The 26,843-nt window shown below is 45.0% G+C and overlaps 1 protein-coding gene across 1 annotated transcript; it reads left to right on the forward strand.

The window, feature by feature from the left end:
- The first annotated feature begins 10,906 nt into the window (after positions 1-10,906).
- Positions 10,907-26,265, forward strand: LOC109874968 (multiple epidermal growth factor-like domains protein 6). The gene is made up of 29 exons (XM_031815851.1): positions 10,907-11,038; positions 11,910-12,032; positions 12,132-12,254; positions 12,400-12,576; positions 12,996-13,127; positions 13,280-13,408; positions 13,518-13,646; positions 14,713-14,847; positions 15,281-15,415; positions 15,541-15,666; positions 15,786-15,917; positions 16,301-16,429; positions 16,549-16,683; positions 16,829-16,957; positions 17,165-17,293; positions 17,431-17,559; positions 17,696-17,824; positions 19,185-19,313; positions 19,439-19,567; positions 19,692-19,820; positions 19,954-20,085; positions 21,960-22,088; positions 22,186-22,314; positions 22,468-22,596; positions 24,321-24,449; positions 24,540-24,668; positions 24,792-24,920; positions 25,074-25,202; positions 25,480-26,265. Exons 1-29 carry the CDS (start codon positions 10,909-10,911, stop codon positions 25,548-25,550), a joined length of 3,744 nt encoding a protein of 1,247 aa, XP_031671711.1. The 5' UTR covers positions 10,907-10,908; the 3' UTR covers positions 25,551-26,265.
- The last annotated feature ends 578 nt before the right edge of the window (positions 26,266-26,843 follow it).

The following is a 26,843-nucleotide window of genomic DNA, read 5'->3' on the forward strand; positions in this document are numbered from 1 at the left end:
CAGAACTAGAGATGAGGAATACTGGTGGAGTAGGATGTACAGTACAGTAACGATTGAAATGGTTGCATGCTTCTCTAACCCACTGCACAGTGCACACTATGGCTTGGCTAAGTGTTTCTGATTATACAGTATTTAAATCTGTTCTGTTGGGGTTACAAGCAGCAAGGCCAAAAATAAATATTCATAAAATCTCCCCCTCCATTGTGTAGGTATTGTAACCCCCCAGGGGAGGGCTTCTGTTCCCTCCCAGAATCCACTGTGATACATTTTGTTCTGGATGTGGTCACAGGTTGTTAGTGTCTATCAGGCTGCTTTCATGTCAGACAGATATCGTTGGGGTGCCGTGTAATTACGGCAATGGAGCTCAGCTGTGCCAGTCCAGATCCCACATAGCGTGCCACCAGCCACCAGGGCTCTGGAAGGGGGGGGGGGGGGGGGGGTCTCTGGGCTCTCTCTTTATGGTACTGTGCCTCTGGAACTCATTTCCCCCTCCATGGCTCCAAGTGCATGAAAAGAGAAAGATTGATCATGTTAGGCACAGTTAAGTCACCACTGAAAAAAGGGGATGTGCCAGCATGACAGTGTAATGACATTAGCACACAATGACTACATTATTGTTCCAATTGAGGAGTTTATTATTGTTATGAGGGTTTTTATGTGTGATGAATGTTTATTATTGCTGAATATTACAAAGGAGAAATAGATCATGAAAAATGTGGGATTTGCCTTCAATAACTCGAGTAGTGCATAACACATGACTTCACAATTGCATATTGTTCACAATGCAAAGCACAACGCAATGACATAATTAAGTGATAATGCCCTCGAAGACAGTGTTTGGAGGATATATTGGCACGGGTGTTTTTAGGCCCAAGACAAAGTCGAAGCCCGGCAAACTGTGCTGATATATCCTCCAAACACCGGCTTCGATGGCATTATCACTTTTATACAACGGGTTACCAACATATTCAAATAATGATTTATATATTTTCTATTTTCATAGAAAAAAATATTTTGATGAATTCATTCATATTATTTTTATTTCGTTAATTTATTCATCCTTCCACAAAATATAGTCATGACAAAAATCTAAGGTTGCTACCCACGCTGGCTGGTTGTTCGTTCTATCGGTTCGGTTGCCAGAGTTGCGACTCAGTCATTAAGTCTTTTTTTTCTGTGTCTATGGATGGTACCCAGTTGTTCGTTCTCAATGTCCTATTGACATTCTGGCTGGCAACGTTCTTGTCCATTTCTTGTTAGCTAGCCAACTACGGCTAACTTATAGTCACGTCAAACAGTGCAGCCAGAATAACATAGCATTTGCATTTGTTTGAGCTGTTTTCTGGTGACATTTATTTGGATACATCAATAGAATACACCTGGCATAGAAAATGTCCTCTGTTGTTCAGAGGAGCTAGCCAACATCACAGCTAACACAATCACCTCAAACTGAAGCTGGGAAGACTGCAAACTAGCTGCACTTCGTTTCATTTGACATTTCTTTGTGTATATCCATAACAATTATGTTGACTCATGATTTCGACTGGCTGAGAAAAGCTGCCTACCTGTCGGTTTCATCCCGACACCTTCATTTCTTTGGGACAGCTGGAAATCAAATTTCAATTCTGAAACCATTTTTATTGAATTTTTTTGCCTTTTTTTAAACTAGGCAAGTCAGTTAAGAACATATTCTTATTTACACCAGCCAAACCTGAATGATGCTGGGCCAATTGTGCACCTCCCTATGGGACTCTCAATCACAGCCAGTTGTGATCTGGCCTGGATTTGAACCAGGGTGTCTGTAGTGACGCATCAAGCACTGAGAAGCAGTGCCTTAGACTGCAGCGCCACTCAGGAGCCAACAATGTTGCAAATGTCAGAGAGACAGACTGCAAGGTTTATACAAATCTTTATACAAAAGAAATGGAAGATAATGTCTAGATGCTTTTTATAGTGGAGATAAAGTTTATAAATTGTCTGGCTGGGCTGATGAGACAGTGGATTGCGCTGTCAGATGGAACAGAGTAGATAGGCATTTCAAAGTCATAACTAGCCAGTGGTAACTTGTGGAATAGACACCAGCTGGAATTATTATTATTATATTTATATTTTTTTACCTTTATTTAACTAGGCAAGTCAGTTAAGAACAAATTCTTATTTTACAATGACGGCCTACCGGGGAACCGTGGGTTAACTGCCTTGTTCAGGGGCAGAATGACAGATTTTTACCTTGTCAGCTCGGGGATTCGATCCAGCAACCCCAGTGCAGTTTTAACCAATCAGCATCCAGGATTAGACCCATTGTATAATAAGAACTAAACAATGGGAAGAGGATGATATTAGAGAAACTTGTCTACTAAGTCTTCCCTATCTTTCCTCTTGTTTAAAAAACACATTTTTAAGCTGAATTCTTCAAATAGTTTCTTCTTGAAGATAAATTCTCTGTGAGTGGACTTACTGAACTCCTCTGAGCGGCACATAACTCACTCTGCCGTAGTTATTTAAACTGGCCCCAACCATCAGTCATTTAATGGTGTGTTACTTATTGTACAGACAGTCAGATTAGCCGGAAACTGTTCACATCATAGTGATTCACAAGCCTAACATAAGGACTGTATGAAACTTCCGACATACGGAATGTTACCAGTCAAAACAGAATGGTTCACCTCTGATCTCACTGGGGGTCAGTTATGGCAGGCCTACAATTATTTGTTAACCCCTTGCATGAGCTATAAACTGGAAATTAGTTTTTAACATTTTGAAATGACATTGCAGAAAGGACAAGTAGTATTTTATTCCCCTGTTAAGTCTCCCTGATAAAGAACATCTGTCTTAATTGGTTTATAATCTCAGCATTTGGTTTGGTGGAATGTCTATGTTTTGTGTACTTCGATTTGGGTTTCCAAATGCTCCTGTGACATGTCCCTGAGACTGATAGAGAGAGTACAGGAATTTTAATTTGGATTTAACTGTTCAGTAGTTGTTACCACATGGAGGTTTTGTTTGTTTGGGCACTGGTGCACTGGCGGAGTACTTGTACCCTCATCCATCTTATTCCTTCCTCTTGGAGGGTGGCAGGTAACCTTGCAGTTAAGTGTATTGGGCCAGTAATCGAAAGGTTCCTGGTTTGAATCTCTGAGCTGACTAGGGGAAAGAATCTGTCGATGTGCCCTTGAGCAAGGCACTTAACTAGGGCTGGGACGATACCAGTATTGCAAAAATGTTTCCATGTCAAAATGAAAACACGAACACAGGCAGTTTTCCTGAAGAAGTTAAATCCGTTTTGTGTTTTATTTCCTTGCCATGATACTAACGAGTATCGAGATACTGATATCGTACCGTCCCTATACCCTACACTTAACCTTAAATGCTCTTGTAAGTCGCTCTGGATAAGAGAGTCTATAAAATGCCAAATGAAAAATGTAGGGGCGTATCTTTCTCTTAAAGCTGAGTCTAAATTCCTGTCTCAGCACATGGAAGCTTTCTGGAGCTGATTCTTCAGTGGTACCTTTCTGATAATGAGACAACCTTTAGGACAATTGCTATAAATTCCCTTCCTCGCTCTGTGTGTGTGTGTGTGGTGCGTGGCCCTGCAGATATTGATGAGTGCCAGGTCTATAACGGGGGCTGCCAGCACAGATGCGTGAACACCAGGGGCTCCTATCACTGTGAATGCAACCCAGGCTCTCGACTCCATGTGGATGGACGCACCTGCATCGGTGAGTAACAACAGCACCCAGTGGACAATTAACCTGATATCCCTATGTTATACAACATCATCATGATATACAAACCACAAACATATTATGTCATTCTAGTCAGTGGAAGCTTTTGGAAAACCCATTGCCAGGTAGGAGTTAGTATAGGCCTGAGGAACTACAGTATAGAAAGGTCTCAGTTTAGTTGAAAAGCCAATACTTCTCTACATTTCATTCTGTCAGTGTGGTATTTAAAGTCTTAGGCAATCTCATAGAGGCCGCTGGCCTAACTCTGTGAGATCCACTTACTCTCCAGCTCTCCCGCCTGTGTGTTTACGTTGTACCTGTAACTTGTCTCTATCATCGCCGAGATGCACGACTCAGTGTACAGCCCCAAGGCTTTTAAAAACAGCTGTTAGCACATGAGTATAAACTCAATCTCAATGCACACAGCAAGGAATGTACACAGGGCTCCTTCTCTGACATTGAGAATGGAAATGTATGCTGCTTTTCTTGGCTTTGGCAGAATGGATATGATATGAGTATAGGAATGAAACCGGATAGATAGGGGAACCCTAGTGTCACTGAGTTCTGTGATGGCTGCAGTGTGGAACACAGGGGATGATGACTGATTGCACTAATAATCACAATGCACATGTGGTCTGTCTCAGGGGTGATGCTTATCTGTGAGTCTGCATATCTTTCTCCTGACAGAGGTCTGGGAGCTGTGCTCTACCACTGGATGGGATGGATATACTGTACATCCCTCTCTTGCGAGAGAGCGAGAGAGAGAGAGAGAGAGAGAGAGAGAGAGAGAGAGAGAGAGAGAGAGAGAGAGAGAGAGAGAGAGAGAGAGAGAGAGAGAGAGAGAGAGAGAGAGAGAGAGAGAGAGAGAGAGAGAGAGAGAGAGAGAGAGAGAGAGAGAGAGAGAGAGAGAGAGAGAGAGAGAGAGAGAGAGAGAGAGAGAGAGAGAGAGAGAGAGAGAGAGAGAGAGAGAGAGAGAGAGAGAGAGACCAAGTCAACATATCTAGTCCTGCTCACTATACCTTATCCAACCTATTAGTTCCACCACCCACACATGCAATGACATCTCCTGGTTTCAACGATGTTTCTAGAGACAATATCTCTCTCTTCATCACTCAATACCTAGGTTTACCTCCACTGTATTCACATCCTGCCATACATTTGTCTGTACATTATACCTTGATGCTATTTTATCGCCCCCAGAAACCTCCTTTTACTCTATGTTCCAGACGTTCTAGACGACCAATTCTCATAGCTTTTAGCCGTACCCTTATTCTACTCCTCCTATGTTCCTCTGGCGATGTAGAGGTGAATCCAGGCCCTGCAGTGCCTAGCTCCACTCCTATTCCCCAGGCGCTCTCTTTTGACGACTTCTGTAACCGTAATAGCCTTGGTTTCATGCATGTTAACATTAGAAGCCTCCTCCCTAAGTTTGTTCTATTCACTGCTTTAGCACACTCTGCCAACCCGGATGTTCTAGCTGTGTCTGAATCCTGGCTTAGGAAGACCACCAAAAATTCTGAAGTTTTAATTCCAAACTACAACATTTTCAGACAAGATAGAACTGCCAAAGGGGGCGGTGTTGCAATCTACTGCAAAGATAGCCTGCAGAGTTCTGTCCTACTATCCAGGTCTGTACCCAAACAATTTGAACTTCTACTTTTAAAAATCCACCTCTCTAAAAACAAGTCTCTCACCGTTGCCGCCTGCTATAGACCACCCTCTGCCCCCAGCTGTGCTCTAGACACCATATGTGAACTGATTGCCCCCCATCTATCTTCAGAGTTCGTGCTGCTAGGCGACCTAAACTGGAACATGCTTAACACCCCAGCCATCCTACAATCTAAACTTGATGCCCTCAATCTCACACAAATAATCAATGAACCTACCAGGTACCTCCCCAAAACCTTAAACACGGGCACCCTCATAGATATCATCCTAACCAACTTCCCCTCTAAATACACCTCTGCTGTCTTCAACCAAGATCTCAGCGATCACTGCCTCATTGCCTGCATCCGTAATGGGTCAGCGGTCAAACGACCTCCACTCATCACTGTAAAACGCTCCCTGAAACACTTCTGCGAGCAGGCCTTTCTAATCGACCTGGCCGGGGTATCCTGGAAGGATATTGATCTCATCCCGTCAGTAGAGGATGCCTGGATATTTTTTAAAAATGCCTTCCTAACCATCTTAAATAAACATGCCCCATTCAAGAAATTTAGAACCAGGAACAGATATAGCCCTTGGTTCTCCCCAGACCTGACTGCCCTTAACCAACACAAAAACATCCTATGGCGTTCTGCATTAGCATCGAACAGCCCCCGTGATATGCAGCTGTTCAGGGAAGCTAGAAATCATTATACACAGGCAGTTAGAAAAGCCAAGGCTAGCTTTTTCAAGCAGAAATTTGCTTCCTGCAACACTAACTCAAAAAAGTTCTGGGACACTGTAAAGTCCATGGAGAATAAGAACACCTCCTCCCAGCTGCCCACTGCACTGAAGATAGGAAACACTGTCACCACTGATAAATCCACCATAATTGAGAATTTCAATAAGCATTTTTCTACGGCTGGCCATGCTTTCCACCTGGCTACTCCTACCCCGGACAACAGCACTGCACCCCCAACAGCAACTCGCCCAAGCCTTCCCCATTTCTCCTTCTCCCAAATCCATTCAGCTGATGTTCTGAAAGAGCTGCAAAATCTGGACCCCTACAAATCAGCCGGGCTAGACAATCTGGACCCTTTCTTTCTAAAATTATCTGCCGAAATTGTTGCCACCCCTATTACTAGCCTGTTCAACCTCTCTTTCGTGTCGTCTGAGATTCCCAAAGATTGGAAAGCAGCTGCGGTCATCCCCCTCTTCAAAGGGGGGGACACTCTTGACCCAAACTGCTACAGACCTATATCTATCCTACCGTGCCTTTCTAAGGTCTTCGAAAGCCAAGTCAACAAACAGATTACCGACCATTTCGAATCTCACCATACCTTCTCTGCTATGCAATCTGGTTTCAGAGCTGGTCATGGGTGCACCTCAGCCACGCTCAAGGTCCTAAACGATATCTTAACCGCCATCGATAAGAAACATTACTGTGCAGCCGTATTCATTGATCTGGCCAAGGCTTTCGACTCTGTCAATCACCATATCCTCATCGGCAGACTCGACAGCCTTGGTTTCTCAAATGATTGCCTCGCCTGGTTCACCAACTACTTCTCTGATAGAGTTCAGTGTGTCAAGTCGGAGGGTCTGCTGTCCGGACCTCTGGCAGTCTCTATGGGGGTGCCACAGGGTTCAATTCTTGGACCGACTCTCTTCTCTGTATACATCAATGAGGTCGCTCTTGCTGCTGGTGAGTCCCTGATCCACCTCTACGCAGACGACACCATTCTGTATACTTCCGGCCCTTCTTTGGACACTGTGTTAACAACCCTCCAGGCAAGCTTCAATGCCATACAACTCTCCTTCCGTGGCCTCCAATTGCTCTTAAATACAAGTAAAACTAAATGCATGCTCTTCAACCGATCGCTACCTGCACCTACCCGCCTGTCCAACATCACTACTCTGGACGGCTCTGACTTAGAATACGTGGACAACTACAAATACTTAGGTGTCTGGTTAGACTGTAAACTCTCCTTCCAGACCCATATCAAACATCTCCAATCCAAAGTTAAATCTAGAATTGGCTTCCTATTTCGCAACAAAGCATCCTTCACTCATGCTGCCAAACATACCCTTGTAAAACTGACCATCCTACCAATCCTCGACTTTGGCGATGTCATTTACAAAATAGCCTCCAATACCCTACTCAACAAATTGGATGCAGTCTATCACAGTGCAATCCGTTTTATCACCAAAGCCCCATATACTACCCACCATTGCGACCTGTACGCTCTCGTTGGCTGGCCCTCGCTTCATACTCGTCGCCAAACCCACTGGCTCCATGTCATCTACAAGACCCTGCTAGGTAAAGTCCCCCCTTATCTCAGCTCGCTGGTCACTATAGCATCTCCCACCTGTAGCACACGCTCCAGCAGGTATATCTCTCTAGTCACCCCCAAGACCAATTCTTTCTTTGGCCGCCTCTCCTTCCAGTTCTCTGCTGCCAATGACTGGAACGAACTACAAAAATCTCTGAAACTGGAAACACTTATCTCCCTCACTAGCTTTAAGCACCAACTGTCAGAGCAGCTCACAGATTACTGCACCTGTACATAGCCCACCTAAAATTTAGCCCAAACAACTACCTCTTTCCCAACTGTATTTAATTTTTATTTATTTATTTATTTTGCTCCTTTGCACCCCATTATTTTTTTATTTCTACTTTGCACATTCTTCCATTGCAAAACTACCATTCCAGTATTTTACTTGCTATATTGTATTTACTTTGCCATCATGGCCTTTTTTTGCCTTTACCTCCCTTCTCACCTCATTTGCTCACATTGTATATAGACTTGTTTATACTGCATTATTGACTGTATGTTTGTTTTTACTCCATGTGTAACTCTGTGTCGTTTTATCTGTCGAACTGCTTTGCTTTATCTTGGCCAGGTCGCAATTGTAAATGAGAACTTGTTCTCAACTTGCCTACCTGGTTAAATAAAGGTAAAATAAATAAATAAATAAATAAAATATCAGAGGTCCACCTAATCAAGCAGATGGATGCATATTGTGTCCAGCCAGTGTAGTTGATGGAGGGATCTAAGATTTTCAGATGGTGGATAGGCTCTGGTCTGTCCCTCACTTTATCAAAACACCATTAAACAACACCTGCTGTTAAAACCTCTACTTAATGTTCTCCCAGAGAACCAGGTCAAGCAGAGACATGCTATGGCTGCATGGGAGAGACAAAGAGATGTAGAAAGCAGAGATCAGTCAGTGAGCTGGCTCTGGCTTCAACTCATCATCTCAGAGTTTCCTTCACCACTGAGGACCTTCCTTCCGCTGTCTGTGTGATTATTGGCCCTTCAGGCCTGTTGATGGCTCTTTACTGGGTCAAAGTAGAACAAACCACTGAGGTGTTTAGCACAGTGTTTGTGTTGGTAGCACTTCTGAGCTTGCAGCCTTTCAGAAAGAGCAAAGGATGCAGAGTAAAGGTTACTGTGAAAATATAACAAAAATGTATTGTATCTGTCTGTCTGTGTCCAGCTGTCCAATCATGTGGCATCGGTAATGGAGGATGTGAGCATTTCTGTGTACAGCAGTCCCCTACTGCCTTCCGCTGCCGCTGTAGAGCCAACTACGTGCTTGCTGACGATGGAAAGCACTGCAAATGTGAGTGTACCCATCCTCTGGTCTTTCTACACTACTATGCACCCAACAGCACTCACATACTAACTCACAGATGAATAATCTATCCGAGCACTTACCAATTACTGAAATTCCCTCCATGTGAAAATAACATTTCAACCAATTAAATACAAATTAGAAATAAGCTCCCACGTCACATTTAATGGCGTTTCCTTTCACTCTCCCAGTGTATCGTTGGATCTCAGGTCTGACATGGGAAACTGCAGATGAAGTATGTTTAGTAGAAAGACTGCATAGCGGGCAAGTTGACAGAGTGTGATGTCACATTTTATTGTAAACATATACTTCTCTTTTTCAACACAAATATAGGCTACATTACTGATCGTGAATGCATACTGTCTTTGGCTGAAGTAACCACTAGTGCAGAGAGAGAGAGCAGCTTTCTGTTGAGTGACAGGCAGCTTAGAGAGAAAGCAGCCTGATACAGACATGAAACTAACTGTGGATAACCATGCTTGCAGGAGCTTTAAGCTGTAACTTTACAATTGCAACATGTCTAAGTAATGGATAGATGGAGAGGGGAGAGTGTAGGCATGATACAAGCACGACAGCATCTAGAGAGTTGAGGGAAAGGTATTTGGGAATCCAAGGTGTCCTTTTGAAGAGTTTGTCATAACAGTATAGATTCATAGCTGCCAATAGTTCATGTCCAACAAAATGTCGGAGGAAGGGTAAGTTGGACTTGATGAGAAGTTAAATTAGTGTGAATACGACCCTGATTTGAAGTGTTCACTCATCTTTCCTGTTTTCTCAACATTATGATGTTGTTTATCATAATGCTCTGACAGCCCAAGGCTCTCTCTCTCTCTCTCTCTCTCTCTCTCTCTCTCTCTCTCTCTCTCTCTCTCTCTCTCTCTCTCTCTCTCTCTCTCTCTCTCTCTCTCTCTCTCTCTCAGCGCTGAGGTGGACTAGTTTTCTCTGAGGGAAGGAAGATTATAGTTTTAGAATAATTACTGTCTTTTAGATGCTTTTATGTTGTAATGGTTGGCCAGGACCAGCTTCCTCTAATTTCTGCAGTGCTGAAGCTTCTCACTCCAGCTGCTGTAGTGTACAGGACAGGCAGACACAAGTTAAACGCACTTAAATGTGCAGAAAAATACTCAGCCCAGTGTAGAGTTGGGACCTTTGTCTTGAGTAGTTGTGTCAGTGTGTATTCAAAGTAAGCTGCATTTTAGATAAATGTCCTCCCCCTTCCCACTGATTTTAAAAATTGAACCTTTATGTAACTAGGCAAGTCAGTTAAGAACAAATTCTTATTTACAATGACAGCCTACTTCGGCCCAGCCCGGACGACACTGGGCCAATTGTGCACCGCCTTTCAATTATATTTGTTAGAAATGTAAAATATTTTTCAAGATAAAGTGCTGTCAACATTAAACATTGTGCGTCTCCTATGTTAAAGTGGGGAATCCATGTCATGATAAGAATGGCGGCTGCCAGCAAGACTGTCTTGTTGATGGTGACAAGAGCAACTGTGACTGTAGAAATGGGTACAAGCTGGCAGAGGACAGGAAGACCTGTGAGGGTAAGATGTCCACCTGTTGACTACTGCACTACTGTTCCTACAGGGTCAATCATGTCTCTGTATTTAAGTTCTAGAATAGATCCGTATATACTCTTTGTTTATCTGTCACAGATATTGATGAGTGTGAGTCTGAACAGACGGGATGTGCTCATGGCTGCCACAACATCCCGGGCTCCTTCGCCTGTGTGTGTGACACTGCCTACGAGCTGGGAGCAGACGGACGCCAGTGCTACCGTGAGTTTGGCTCCTATAATCATCATCTCTTTTGCCTGTTTGAAATGATCTGAAATGTACAAAATGTTTCAATCAGAAGTAATGGGAGAGTCATCTCGTGTTTCTGTGACAGGGATTGAGATGGAGATCGTCAACAGCTGTGAGAGCAACAACGGAGGCTGCTCCCATCACTGCCAGCACTCCACTGGTGGCCCTGTCTGCAGCTGTAACCAGGGTTACCGACTGGAGGATGACCTCAAGACCTGTGTCGGTCAGTCTAGAGACTAACCTTTACCATTCAGAGATTAACATTCCCCATTCAGCTCAGCTAAGATCAGTCTAGAGACTAACCTTTACCATTCAGAGATTAACCTTCACCATTCAGCTCAGCTAAGATCAGTCTAGAGACTAACCTTTATCATTCAGAGATTAACCTTCACCATTCAGCTCAGCTAAGATCAGTCTAGAGACTAACCTTTATCATTCAGAGATTAACCTTCACCATTCAGCTCAGCTAAGATCAGTCTAGAGACTAACCTTTACCATTCAGAGATTAACCTTTACCGCTCAGATCAGTCCTTTACCATTCAGTCTAGAAACTAACCTTTATCATTCAGTCTAGAGACTAACCTTTACAGTTCAGTCTAGACTAACCTTTACCATTCAGAGATTAACCTTCCACATTCAGCTCAGCTAAGATCAGTCTAGAGACTAACCTTTACCATTCAGAGATTAACCTTTACCGCTCAGATCAGTCCTTTACCATTCAGTCTAGAAACTAACCTTTATCATTCAGTCTAGAGACTAACCTTTACAGTTCAGTCTAGACTAACCTTTACCATTCAGAGATTAACCTTCCACATTCAGCTCAGCTAAAATCAATCTAGAGACTAACCTTTATCATTGAGTCTAGAGACTAACCTTTATCGTTCAGTCTAGAGACTAACCTTTACAGTTCAGTCTAGCGACTAACCTATACCATTCAATCTAGAGACCATTCAGCTCAGATTGGTGTTGGTCAGTCTAGAGATGAATCTTTACCCTTTAACTCAGGTCAGTTTAACATGTGCCTGGTTTGTAACATATCACAATATCATGATCATCCGAGTAATGCTTTTCATTGTGTGTGTTTTGTTTGGCAGACCTGGACGAGTGTGGAGAGGGAAGTTCATGCTGCGAGCAGGACTGTACCAACTACCCTGGGGGCTATGAGTGTTACTGCTCAGCGGGCTACCGCCTCAACTCAGATGGATGTAGCTGTGATGGTATGTTCACCCTCTATAACCTTAGAATAGTGATCTAGTGGGGCACTCATTATACAATATAACTGTTGAACCTGGAATGTGTGTGTGTGTATTGTGTAGATGTGGATGAGTGTCTGGCGGCCAACGGTGGCTGTGATCACACATGCCAGAACACCGCCGGCTCCTTCCAGTGTTTCTGCCGCCAGGGCTTCCGTCTGGGCCAGGACCGACGCTCCTGTGAACGTGAGTTCCACCAATCAAATGAAATGTTGTTGCCTAGGGCCACAGCACCATCACACCCCATGTGGACATCCTGGTAACCTAATCTCTCTCTCTCTGTCTCTCTCTCTGTCTCTCTCTCTCTCTCTCTTACTCTCTTACCCTGTAGTGCTGGGGAACACAGTTGAGGCCCTGTCTAGTGGGGGCCAGAATATTGTGGGGACCCTGGCTCAGCCCCAGCTCGCCCTGCTGCAGGACTACAACCAGCCCCTAGAGCGCTATGATGACTATGAGGATGATGATGCTAGAGAGCTGCTGGCTGAGAGCACGCTAGCAGAGAAATTTGGTGAGCCACTGAACCCGAACACAGACACTTTGGGCCTGTATCTTATTGCCTCTGTGTCTGAGCAACAGGAGGTAGACTGCCAGACCTCCTTATTTGCTTACTAGTTACTGGGCAATTAAATACCCCACAGCAGGTGGCAAATTGGTTAGCCTCATATTCTGAGGCTGTTTTTTGTTTACCTCTGTAGTAATGGGGAAGCTTATAGACTGTGGCAGGGGGCTATGGCAGAGAGCCATAGGATGTGTTTTGTGTTGTTCCTTGATTTATTCATGTGAAAACAGTAATCAGTATTGTATTATTTAAGGTAATCTCACCAGGGGTTGCTAGGAAGAATTTAGTTGAAGATTTGCAAATCCCTAACCACAAGCAGAAGGTTTCTAGAACGTTATAGTCGGTAATCTCTTCTGTCCTGTGTGCAGTGTGTCTGAACAACACGTTTGGCCATGACTGCAGCCTGACCTGTGAGGACTGCTCTAACGGAGGGCTGTGTGGCCCAGGGAGAGATGGATGTCACTGTCCCGATGGATGGACAGGCCTCATCTGCAACCAGAGTCAGTATATACACACAGTGTACACAGACACTGCCCCCTCAACACAGTACATCAGTAATCTGATCAATCTTATGTCGGTGTTTCTCTGTGGAATAACACGTCTCTCTCTGTATAATGGATAAATATATAACGTTTTATTCTACTCGGAACAGCTTGTTCCGAGGGATCCTTCGGCAAGAACTGCTCATTCCCCTGTAAGTGTAAGAACGGAGCCACCTGTGACCCTGTCAATGGGAACTGTCGCTGCCCACCTGGGGTCAGTGGAGACATGTGCCAGGATGGTGAGTCACTACTGTATGTACAGATACTGTACATACAAAAAACATTCTCAGTTATTCACACACTATTGAAACGTTCAGTTGCCTGATAACAATATATTGTTGTCTGTAGGCTGTCCTAAGGGCTTCTATGGGAAACAGTGCAATAAGAAGTGTAACTGTGCCAATAACGGGTGCTGCCACCGCACCTACGGAGCCTGTCTGTGTGACCCTGGACTCTACGGGAGGTTCTGCCATCTACGTGAGTCACTCACACTGCTGACCCCTCACCTCTAATCTCTACCTACACTGAGTGTACAAAACATTAACAACACTTTCCTAATATTGAGTTGCCTCCACCTTTAGCCCTCAGAACAGCCTCAATTCATCTGAGCATGAACTCTGCAAGGTGTTGAAAGCGTTCCACAGGGATGCTGGCCCATGTTGACTCTACAAGGTGTCTAAAGCGTTCCACAGGGATGCTGGCCCATGTTGACTCCAATGCAAGTGTTGAAAGCGTTCCACAGGGATGCTGGCCCATGTTGACTCCAATGCAAGTGTTGAAAGCGTTCCACAGGGATGCTGGCCCATGTTGACTCCAATGCAAGTGTTGAAAGCGTTCCACAGGGATGCTGGCCCATGTTGACTCCAATGCAAGTGTTGAAAGCGTTCCACAGGGATGCTGGCCCATGTTGACTCCAATACAAGTGTTGAGCGTGAAAAACCCGGCAGTGTTGAAGTTCTTGACACAAACCGATGCGCCTGGCACCTACTGCCATACCTCGTTCATAGGCACTTAAATATTTTGTCTAGCCCATTCACCCTCTGAATGGCACACATACACAATCCATGTCTCAATTGTCTCAAGGCTTAAAAATCCTTCTTTAACCTGTCTCCACCCCTTCATCTACATCCTGTTGGTCATCTATGAACATTTGAACATCTTGGCCATGTTCTGTTATAATATTCACCTGGCACAGCAAGAAGAGGACTGGTCACCAGTCATAGTTCCTCTCTAGGTTTCTTCCTAGGTTCCGGCCCTTCTAGTGAGTTTTTCCTAGCCACCATGCTTCTACATCTGCATTGCTTGCTGTTTGGGGTTTTAGGCTGGGTTTCTCTACAGCACTTTGTGACATCAGCTGATAAATACATTTGATTGATTGCTTAAAGTGAATTTAACAGGTGACATCAATAAGGGATCATAGCTTTCACCTGGATTAACCTGGTCAGTAAATGTCATGGAAAGAGCATGTTTTGTATACTCAGTGTATATCGATAACATTCAGGTCTTATTCAATATTTTTCATGTTATCTCCTTCCCTATCCAGTGTGTCCCAAGTGGGCCTTTGGACCGGGCTGTTCCGAGGAGTGTGAGTGTGTCCAGCAGAACACTCTGGAGTGTCACCGTCGCCATGGCACCTGCGTCTGCAAGCCCGGTTGGCAAGGCAACGCGTGCAGGGAAGGTTAGTGGCAGGAAAAAGTTATGATCATCTTCCTACATCACACACTGTTCTGTAGCTGTGGATGCAGCCCTTTACATCACACACTGTTCTGTAGCTGTGGATGCAGCCCTTTACATCACACACTGTTCTGTAGCTGTGGATGCAGCCCTTTACATCACACACTGTTCTGTAGCTGTGGATGCAGCCCTTTACATCACACATTGTTCTGTAGCTGTGGATGCAGCCCTTTACATCACACACTGTTCTGTAGCTGTGGATGCAACCCTTTACATCACACACTGTTCTGTAGCTGTGGATGCAGCCCTTTACATCACACACTGTTCTGTAGCTGTGGATGCAGCCCTTTACATCACACATTGTTCTGTAGCTGTGGATGCAGCCCTTTTGTAGGGATTTATGTGTCTAACTTTCCTCTCCTCCGCCTCCTCCTCAGAGTGTGACCCAGGCACGTTTGGCCCAGGCTGTGAGAACAAATGTGAGTGCCCGCTTAGAGTGTCTTGTGATCATGTGACCGGGCAGTGCCAACGCCTGTGCCCGGCTGGTCGCCGTGGAGACAACTGTGATCAAGGTAGGTTGTCCTGTTGGTCATATGGGAGGGGCATAATTCTCTGACGTCATGGGGTCACTATGTAGGAATATCGTATGCAGCCTCTCTTAGTAAGACTAGCATTGTCTCTCCGTCCTCTCCTTTAGACTGTCCAGAGGGGAGGTTTGGGCTAAGTTGCACTCAGGCCTGTGACTGCTCAGGGGCTCCATGTGACAGAGTGAGTGGCCAGTGCCAGTGTCCTGCAGGAACATCAGGAAAACGCTGTGAGAATGGTAAGAGAACAATCAGATAATTAAGTTGAGTTTATTTTATCATGTCACCCGACAACTAAGTCAAAACATTGTGATATATTGATGATGACGCTAACTCATACTCTTTATTTGTGCTATAGTGTGTGTGAAGGGCTTCTGGGGTGCGGGATGCCGTGAGGCCTGTCCAGCCTGTGAGAATGGAGGAGTGTGTGACAAACACAACGGGACGTGTTCCTGCCCTCCTGGGTACATGGGCAGGCTCTGTCAGAACTGTGAGTATGAGTGAGTCAATGGAAGAACTGTGATCAAAGATTCTTGTGGTAGTTGTGGTTTAATTTTTAGAAAGAGACGTTAAAAGATTGATGAGCTTGTTGTGGGTCATTAAAACATCAACCACACCACATTCCCCTCCGTCTGAGGCACAGACAGGTCATAAACACTGTTTTCATCAGGCGTGTTTTCACAGAGAAGGAAAATGTTATTCTTGTGTAACCAGCGGTTTTCTTGTTAAATGCCGTCAGATGCTTGCATGTCATTTCGACCAGTGTCATGGGAACTTACCGTACGGTATTCCAATATGTGTGTTCACAGTATGTAGAGTATGCGTGACTCTTTGGCTCACAGTGTTATCATACAGTATGTTTGTGTGCTGTAGCATGTCCGACGGGACGGTTTGGTGTTGGATGCCAGCTGCGCTGCCTGTGTGAAAACAGCGGGCGCTGCCACCCAGTCACGGGCCGTTGCACCTGTGCTCCTGGCTGGGCTGGATACAACTGCAGGAAAGGTAGAGTGGGTGTGGCATTGAACAACGTCTCGAAGGAATACAAAAGAAATAAATATAGCTTACGCTCACTGAATGTAAACTGTTCAATTAAAATGGCTCCTGTTTGTTTGTTTCCATAGCAGCCTGTGATGCCAGGCACTGGGGGGTGGACTGTGCTGAGAAATGTGACTGTAAGGATGGTGATGGGAGCTGTGATGCGGCGACGGGCCAGTGTAACTGTGAGGCCGGCTACACCGGGACACAATGCTATGACAGTATGTGTGTGAGAGTCCTCAACCAAAATATCTGATATCAGGTGTTTGTGGGTTGTTTCCTTTCAGTCTAGTCTTAGTACTAGCAGACTATCTCAGAGCACACACCTATCACTCCCTACTGTACTTGTGTTAATCTGTGTCTCAGAGTGTCCCGCGGGCTATTTTGGGCTAGGCTGTCTGCATCACTGTCAGTGTGACAACAAAGGGACATGTGACCATGTGAGCGGAGCCTGCACCTGTCTGGTGGGCTGGACTGGAACCTTCTGTGAGAAACGTAAGAGAACCTCCCAAAATCTCTCTAAACCTTATCCAGAACCCAAACTATAAATAGTATCCATAGACTGAACAGTATCTGTAATTATGTTCAATTAGCCTATAGGAATCATGGAGTTATTAACATTGTGGATTGATATGCTTTATTGCTTGCTGAGAAGTAAAGGATCTGTGTGTGTGTGTGTGTGCGTGCGTGCGTGTGTTTTAGCCTGTCCCCAGGGCTTCTATGGGTTGGACTGCCAGGAGAAGTGTGTGTGTGTGAACGGAGGTCACTGCAGCCATGTCACTGGGGTGTGTGTGTGTCCTGCAGGGTGGATTGGTCCTACCTGCAACCTGAGTTAGTATTGGACTTCCCACACTTCAGACAGCCTACAATATAAAACATGTCATATCAGATATGTATTACCAATGTGTGTTTAACATTGATATGATTTGTTCTTTAGAAGTAAACCGTTTCTTATCTTTTTCTTGCAGCATGCCAGGCTGGTTTCTACGGGGAGAGCTGCAGCCAAACCTGCGGTTGCCATAACAATGGTAGCTGCCACCCGGCGAGCGGGCAGTGTGTGTGTACACCAGGCTGGACAGGGCCAAGCTGCTTACAGGGTGAGTGTGGACAGGGAGAATAGGATCAGATCACTACTCCTCTCTTACTATCCACAATACATTGCATGTGTCCTGTATAGAAAATATTTGTAGGGCTATAAAGTAATGAACATGGGTCTACCATTTTCCCCCTTAGAATGCCCAGTAGGCTTCTATGGAACAGACTGCTGCCAGCGTTGCCTGTGCCAGAATGGAGCCACGTGTGACCGAATCAGTGGGCACTGTATGTGTGCCAGCGGGTGGATGGGCGCAGCCTGTGAGCTAGGTGAGTGGTACTGAAACAGCCATAGAGTCACCATGACCCTAAGTGACCATACTCATGCCTTACTACCATATAGTATCATGTTCTGTGACTGTTGACCTAAAGCATTTATCCAGTCAGGATAATTGTTCCCCATTCAGTACCAGTCAGTTACTAGAAATGCAGGCTATGGAAAAGCATCAAGGCTCTGTCTGGAGTCGTCTGGACAGACATGCCTAAGAATAGCTGAAATAGTAGAAACCCTTTAGAACAGTGGCCCTGTGGTTTGTTTTACTGTATTCTGGAAACACATTGAGTCTCCATCCTAATTTGCCCTGGTTTAGCTCATTTGTTTTTGCCTTGTGCTGTTCCCTGGCAGTGTGTGTGACACAGAGCTGCTCCTCAGACCGCAGACAGTCTGCTAGACCCCACAGTCTCCTGTCTGCCCTGTAAACATCTCACTCTAGACCCAACGCAGAGGCTCTATTTCACCACCCTACATCACACACTATCCTCCCATAGCACCCATATAAACCTTTCCATGGGTCGTCCATGCCAAACTCAGCTCCAGGCCCCTTATTCCACTCCAGGCACAGGAAACCTCTAATGCTGCTGCTGTGTTACCTAGCAACTCCACTCTGTGGCTAGTTATCACTTCCTTGAGCCAACTTTCTGCTAGGTCAAACCACCGGGTTTGGAGAAGGTATTGCTGTCCTCAGCAGAAACACTATAGGTTTCCCTGTTAAATCAAATCAAATGTATTTATATAGCCCTTCGTACATCAGCTGATATCTCAAAGCACTGTACAGAAACCCAGCCTAAAACCCCAAACAGCAAGCAATGCAGGTGTAGAAGCACGGTGGCTAGGAAAATCTCCCTAGAAAGGCCAAAACCTAGGAAGAAACCTAGAGAGAAACCAGGCTATGTGGGGTGGCCAGTCCTCTTCTGGCTGTGCCGGGTGGAGATTATAACAGAACATGGCCAAGATGTTGAAATGTTCATAAATGACCAGCATGGTCGAATAATAATAAGGCAGAACAGTTGAAACTGGAGCAGCAGCACGGCCAGGTGGACTGGGGACAGCAAGGAGTCATCATGTCAGGTGGTCCTGGGGCATGGTCCTAGGGCTCAGGTCCTCAGAGAGAGAGAAAGAAAGAGAGAAGGAGAGAATTAGAGAACGCACACTTAGATTCACACAGGACACCGAATAGGACAGGAGAAGTACTCCAGATATAACAAACTGACCCTAGCCCCCCGACACATAAACTACTGCAGCATAAATACTGGAGGCTGAGACAGGAGGGGTCAGGAGCCTGTGGTTGGTTAGCCTGTGGTTGGTTTCAATGCTCTGATGTGATGTCATGATGGTGTGTTGACGTTACAGAGTGTGGAGCGGAGCAGTTTGGGGCCGACTGCCAGAAGCAGTGTCAGTGTGAGAACGGGGGACAGTGTGACAGACAGACGGGCAAGTGCACCTGTAGTCCTGGCTGGGTCGGAAAGCGCTGTGAAAAAGGTGAGAGAGACAGAGAAGTGGACATGTTGGGTGCAGTGAACACAGCAGTGAACACAGCACCCTCTTGTGAGTGAATGTTCTTATCATATCCAGTCTCTGAGTTCCTCCTCTCTCCTTTTCCTCAGCCTGTGGGTCAGGCCTGTTTGGAGCTAGCTGTGAAGAGAGCTGTCAGTGTGAAAATGAAGCCTCCTGTCACCACGTCACCGGGCACTGCCTGTGTCCACCGGGTTGGAGGGGACCCCTTTGTGACAAAAGTAGCCCAGTTTTAATGACAACAACTTTTTATATTGTCATAGCCTGTTGCACACTGGTTATCGCTGAAAGGAGTTTCAGCCATACATGTTCAGGGTTTTTACTGCCACTCCTTTTCACCTCCAGCCTGTCTTCCTGGTACCCATGGCAAGGGCTGTGTGCAACGCTGCACCTGTCCCCAGGGTACTTCCTGTCACCATGTCTCTGGGGAGTGTGGCTGTCCCCCTGGATTCACTGGCAATGGCTGTGAACAAAGTGAGGACTGTACTACCCTCTCAGCTCTTCTCTTCTCCTCTCTGTCAATCTGGACTTTCAGCTGTAATGTCTCCTTTTTCATGTTGCTTACCTCTGTCTGTCTATCTGTCTGTCTGTCATTCTACCCCACCAGCCTGTCTATCAGGGACATATGGGCTCAACTGTAACCAGGTGTGCCAGTGTTCTGAGACCAACCAGCTCTGCCACCCAGTGACTGGGTTTTGTTACTGTGCCCCAGGCTTCCAGGGTCCAAAATGTAACCAAGGTATGTATTATACACTACCACCCTCTGCTGGTACCAACTCAGAGGCCTTGTTGTTAGAGTGTCCACCCTGAGATTGGAAGGTTGGGAGTTCGATCCCTGGTCAAGTCATACCAAAGACTGAAAAAAGGGACCTGATGTGTCTCTGTTTGGCACTAGGCATATTTTTTTCAACTAGGCAAGTCAGTTAAGAACAAATTCTTATTTACAATGATGGCCTACCCCGATGACTCTGGGCCAATTGTGCGCCACCCTATGGGACTCCCAATCATGGCCAGTTGTGATACAGACTGGAATCGAACCAGGGTCTGTAGTGACGCCTCTAGCACTGAGATGCAGTGTCTTAGACTGCTGCACCACCCGGCAGCCCCCAGAAACTACAGCCCCCTCTTGCAGCATGAACTGTCATGTTGTCCACCCAATCAAAGAGAATTAAGGTGCACACAGGTTGAGAGACAAATTTGAGGTGCCAGACAGTGACATTCAATACCGCCCTGCACAATCCTGCCTGCATCTAGCTGATATAGGGTGTAATCATTAGTCCAACAGTTGCAAACAATAGTTTCTATTGGACAAATTCAGGTATGTTTATGCCCGTTTTTGCTCCGTTTGCTTCCATTTAAGAAACAGAATCGTCGGAATGAATACACCCCTGATCACGCGCACAGTTCACTCTCTAAACAGCCACGTTGTATTCCTGCTCTTCCCTTCGCTTGTGGACTTCAACGCACAACACTTCAGCTGTATGTGACCAGGCGAAAAAAACTTCCAAGCCAAACCTCTACAAACAGCCTACATCGTTGTCACCATATTAGCTAATCTAACGTCATAGTCAGCATAATTAATAGAACTAACACGTTAGTAAACCCGCTACAATCATGCGGTAACGTTAGTGTACAGTCAGTAAGCAGTTACACCGGCGGCAATACATTTGTGATACCAAAAGCTTACCTTGACTTGGAAGAGTTCCAGTGTTGTGTTGGAAAGCCATAGCCGGCTGGCTAACATAGCATCCCTCTCTTTGAGAAGGGTCTTTTAAGTAGGCTAAACTAGCTAGATGCATTGGCTAGCTAAGTAAGTGAAACTGAAATTGAAAAAAAATGACAATCTCTCTGTCTATCTATTTCTCTCTTGCTTCTCCTTCATTTTGGAAGAAATTAATTTGTTCAATACTGTTCAACTATTGTCTTTCTCTCTTTGATTCAAATACTCAACACATTTTATACACTGCAGTGCTAGCTAGCTGTAGTTTATGATTCATTTTGATTGGGTGGACAACATGACATGTCATGCTGCAAGAGCTCTGATAGGTTGGAAGAGTTGTCATAATTACTGTGTATGTCTATGGAAGGGGGTGAGAACCAAGAGCCTCCTAGGTTTTGTATTGAAGTCAATGTACACAGAGGAGGACAGAAGCTAGCTGTCCTCTGGCTACACCATGGTGCTACCCTACAGAGTGCTGCTGAGGCTACTGTAGACCTTTGCAAAATATTGTGTTTTAATCAGTTATTTGGTGACGTGATTATATTTAGTAAAATTTTATCTAAAAGGGATAACTTAAATGTTCTACAATTTAAATTTTTATGAAATTCACTGAGGAGGATGGTCCTCCCCTTCCTCCTCTGAGGAGCCTCCAATGGTGTACTTGTACAGCAAGCTACCTCACGCTACAGAAACAGGAGAAAAGCTCCTGCTCCTTTGAGTCGTTCTGGCTCACACACGCCAAGGCTCGTGCACTTACTTACTTTACCCTCTGTTGACACCTTCATAACCTTCCATAGGGGATGTCATTGGTCTAGGGATTATTTAAGTTTTTTTTTCTTTCTCTTTTCGTGTGTTAAAAGATTTCTGGTCAAATGCTTTGTTTTGGCTCCTAGGGTGTGTGGAAGGTCGGTATGGTCCCAACTGCGAACGAGAGTGTCAGTGTCAAAACGGGGGGAAGTGCAGCTCCACCACTGGCACCTGTGAATGTACAGCAGGGTTCATCGGAGCACACTGCAACATCAGTGAGTTCATACTCAGCTTTTTAAATCACTTAATGTATATGCAGCATAGTATCTGCATTAACACTATGGTCCCTAATGCCCTGTACTCTTTTTACAGCATGCCTAGCGGGACGTTATGGGCATGATTGCGCCCGCGTGGTGCTGTGTGGAGAGGGGGCACAGAATGATCCTGTCAATGGTATATGTCACTGCAGCTCTGGACAAAGAGGAGAGGACTGTGGACAAGGTACGGTTCCTACTGAATCGAGTTGAACAGATCACAGTGCGGAATTATTTTTACAACACCAATATGATTGTGTGCGTCTCTGTCTGTCTATAAGGTAAAGAGATTTTTGTAATATGTGTGTGTTTGTAATGTGTAGTTTCTGTGTATTGGCAGGCTGTGCTCCTGGATGGTTTGGGGGGGACTGTGCTCAGCGCTGTAACTGCAGTAACGGAGGACTGTGTGACTCTGTCTCTGGAAGCTGTACCTGTGGTCTGGGCTGGACCGGGCCTCACTGTGATACAGGTGAGCGATACTGTACAATAAGTACAGTGCCTTGTGAAAGTATTCGGCCCCCTAGAACTTTGCGACCTTTTGCCACATTTCAGGCTTCAAACATAAAGATATAAAACTGTATTTTTTTGTGAAGAATCAACAACAAGTGGGACACAATCATGAAGTGGAACGATATTTCAAACTTTTTTAACAAAACAAAAACTGAAATTGGGCGTGCAAAATTATTCAGCCCCCTTAAGTTAATACTTTGTAGCGCCTCCTTTTGCTGCGATTACAGCTGTAAGTCGCTTGGGGTATGTCTCTATCAGTTTTGCACATCGAGAGACTGACATTTTTTCCCATTCCTCCTTGCAAAACAGCTCGAGCTCAGTGAGGTTGGATGGAGAGCATTTGTGAACAGCAGTTTTCAGTTCTTTCCACAGATTCTCGATTGGATTCAGGTCTGGACTTTGACTTGGCCATTCTAACACCTGGATATGTTTATTTTTGAACCATTCCATTGTAGATTTTGCTTTATGTTTTGGATCATTGTCTTGTTGGAAGACAAATCTCCGTCCCAGTCTCAGGTCTTTTGCAGACTCCATCAGGTTTTCTTCCAGAATGGTCCTGTATTTGGCTCCATCCATCTTCCCATCAATTTTAACCATCTTCCCTGTCCCTGCTGAAGAAAAGCAGGCCCAAACCATGATGCTGCCACCACCATGTTTGACAGTGGGGATGTGTGTTCAGGGTGATGAGCTGTGTTGCTTTTACGCCAAACATAACGTTTTGCATTATTGCCAAAAAGTTCAATTTTGGTTTCATCTGACCAGAGCACCTTCTTCCACATGTTTGGTGTGTCTCCCAGGTGGCTTGTGGCAAACTTTAAACAACACTTTTTATGGATATCTTTAAGAAATGGCTTTCTTCTTGCCTCTCTTCCATAAAGGCCAGATTTGTGCAATATACGACTGATTGTTGTCCTATGGACAGAGTCTCCCACCTCAGCTGTAGATCTCTGCAGTTCATCCAGAGTGATCATGGGCCTCTTGGCTGCATCTCTGATCAGTCTTCTCCTTGTATGAGCTGAAAGTTTAGAGGGACGGCCAGGTCTTGGTAGATTTGCAGTGGTCTGATACTCCTTCCATTTCAATATTATCGCTTGCACAGTGCTCCTTGGGATGTTTAAAGCTTGGGAAATCTTTTTGTATCCAAATCCGGCTTTAAACTTCTTCACAACAGTATCTCGGACCTACCTAGTGTGTTCCTTGTTCTTCATGATGCTCTCTGCGCTTTTAACGGACCTCTGAGACTATCACAGTGCAGGTGCATTTATATGGAGACTTGATTACACACAGGTGGATTGTATTTATCATCATTAGTCATTTAGGTCAACATTGGATCATTCAGAGATCCTCACTGAACTTCTGGAGAGAGTTTGCTGCACTGAAAGTAAAGGGGCTGAATAATTTTGTGCGCCCAATTTTTCAGTTTTTGATTTGTTAAAAAGTTTGAAATATCCAATAAATGTCGTTCTACTTCATTATTGTGTCCCACTTGTTGTTGATTCTTCACAAAAAATACAGTTTTATATCTTTATGTTTGAAGCCTGAAATGTGGCAAAAGTTCAAGGGGGCCGAATACTTTCGCAAGGCACTGTACACCTATGCAAAATCATAAGAAATGGCTAACTCATCCAGGAGATGAGATGGGTTTAACTGCTGTCTCACTGTGTCTGTCTGCTTGTGTGATAGAATGTCCTCCAGGGACGTTTGGAGCTAACTGCCAGCTGAAGTGTGACTGCCGGAACAACGGAACCTGTGACAGATTGACAGGAACCTGCCTGTGTATCCCAGGATACTATGGACGTCAGTGTGAAAATGGTGAGTGACACACACGTCAGCACTCAGTCAGAACAGTGAAAGCCACTGGCATTGCATCCTCTATCAAAAGTGTCCTGTGCCTGTCCTCAGCATGCCCCCCTGGTCTCCATGGCCCTCTGTGCCAGCTCCAGTGTGACTGTCTGAATGGGGCGTCCTGCCACCCCTCCACAGGCCTCTGTGTGTGTCCCCCTGGGTACCACAGCTCCCGCTGTCACAGAGGTGAGACATCTGCCACATAACTGACCTCATACTATCTACGATGAACCACCAATTGCAGGATCTATAGAAGAAAGACTAAATATGTTGTTGCTCTCCATCGTTCTCCACCATGTCAACTTTCAGAGTGTCACCAGGGTAGGTTTGGTGTGAACTGTGCCAAATCATGTGACTGTGTGGAGGGCACACCCTGTGACCCTGTGAGTGGCAGGTGTCTGTGCACCTCAGGGAAGACTGGACCCAGATGTGACATTGGTAAGAGCCAGTAATACTGTATGTTTAATTGGAAGCATTCAGTAATTTCCGTGTGATGGTAGTGCAGCAAGTGCGAACCCAATATTCCCCATCTGAGCCTATTTCCAATGATATTCTTGTGTCTGTCTTACCTGCATGTGTGTTTATTGTCAGACTGCAAAGCAAACCGCTATGGGCCAGACTGCACAGAGAGGTGTGAGTGTGACAACGGGGCTTATTGTGACCATCGGAACGGACGCTGTACCTGTCTCAACAGCTGGATCGGACTCACCTGTCAGGAAGGTAATAGTGACTCCCCAACACACACACACACCACACTTCCCTCACAGTACAGGACTGGGTATAATGAAGGTGGACTGGAGAGAAAAGTTGACTGGAACTGACATGTTTATAATGAACAACGTATTATAGTGCTGACAAGGTGTTTTGTCTGTAGTGAAATTGCACAGAATTATTGAGGTTGTATTTCTCCTCCGTGGTGCTGTTTGTCTATAATGAATGTGTGCTGAGATAAAGAGTAAACTGACAGCTCCTCTCACTGTGTGTGTCCTGTCCTCAGGTGGGCCTCCACGCCTCCCCTACAGAAGCAGGAGGGAGGATAACACACATCTGGACAATAACGCATTATAGCTCCCCCTTTTGGTTGAAGGCTCCAATCCCCTTAACGAGACTGAGGCAGCAGCACAAGCTTCACTGAAGCCGAACTGAAGTGGATTAAAAGTGTGGATATTATTATTTCAGACATACACACCCCAACAAAAGAGGATATTGCTGCACCCACAGTAGCTGGATGACAGACATAGAGAAATAGACTCTCAGGGGAAGTTTGCTCTGGGGTGGATAATGCTTTGGTGTGCGTGCGTATCTGTGTTTTGAAGAGTGAAGAGTTTTTCATTGTGTGTGTAGTATATATGTACGGTGCCCACTCAGGCATGGCCTGACTCATCAGTGATGAGGTCCTGGATGTTGTGACCTCCTTCTGGTAGTTAGAGGGAGGTCAGGTGTTACCAGGACTACCCTCCTCTGCACACTCCTATCCTGGACAAAGAACCTACGGTATATAGGAGATGTGTGTGGAGATGGGCTAAATGTCCAACACTAACACATTCTTGATTTCAGAGATCCACTGATTCACTCTGCTGTTCTTGAGATATTTGTTTTGTATACTTGGCAATGTTAAAATATTTAATGTTTATTTTTTTTGTAATTTCCCCCTGGAATTTTTATGGAATTTGTGCATATACCATATACAGTGGCTTGTGAAAGTATTCACCCCCTCTGAATTTTTCGTATATTGTTGCCTTACAACCTGGAATTAAAGTAGATTTTGGGGGGGTTTGTATCATTTGATTTATACAACCTGCCTTTCATTTTGAAGATGCAAAATATTTTTTATTGTGGAACACGAAATAACACAAAAAAACAGAAGACTTGAGCGTGCATAACTATTCACCCCTGCAAAGTCAATACTCTGTAGAACCACCTTTTGCAGCAATTACAGCTGCAAGTCTCTTGGGATATGTCTCTATAAGCTTGGCACATCTAGACACTGGGATTTTTGCCCATTCTTCAAGGCAAAACTGCTCCAGCTCCTTCAAGTTGGATGGGTTCCGCTGGTATACAGCAATCTTTAAGTCATGCCACAGATTCTCAATTCGATTGAGGTCTGGACTTTGACGAGGCCATTCCAAGACATTTAAATGTTTCTCCTTACACCACTCGAGTGTTGCTTTAGCAGTATGATAAAGATAATTATTTATTTCAGCTTTTATTTCTTTCATCACATTCCCAGTGGGTCAGAAGTTTACATACACTCAATTAGTATTTGGTAGCATTGCCTTTAAATTGTTTAACTTGGGTCAAACATTTCAGGTAGCCTTCCACAAGCTTCCCACAATAAGTTAGGTGAATTTTGGCCCATTC

This window comes from Oncorhynchus kisutch, linkage group LG1 (genome assembly GCF_002021735.2).
Source record: "Oncorhynchus kisutch isolate 150728-3 linkage group LG1, Okis_V2, whole genome shotgun sequence".
NCBI classification, from domain to species: domain Eukaryota; kingdom Metazoa; phylum Chordata; class Actinopteri; order Salmoniformes; family Salmonidae; genus Oncorhynchus; species Oncorhynchus kisutch.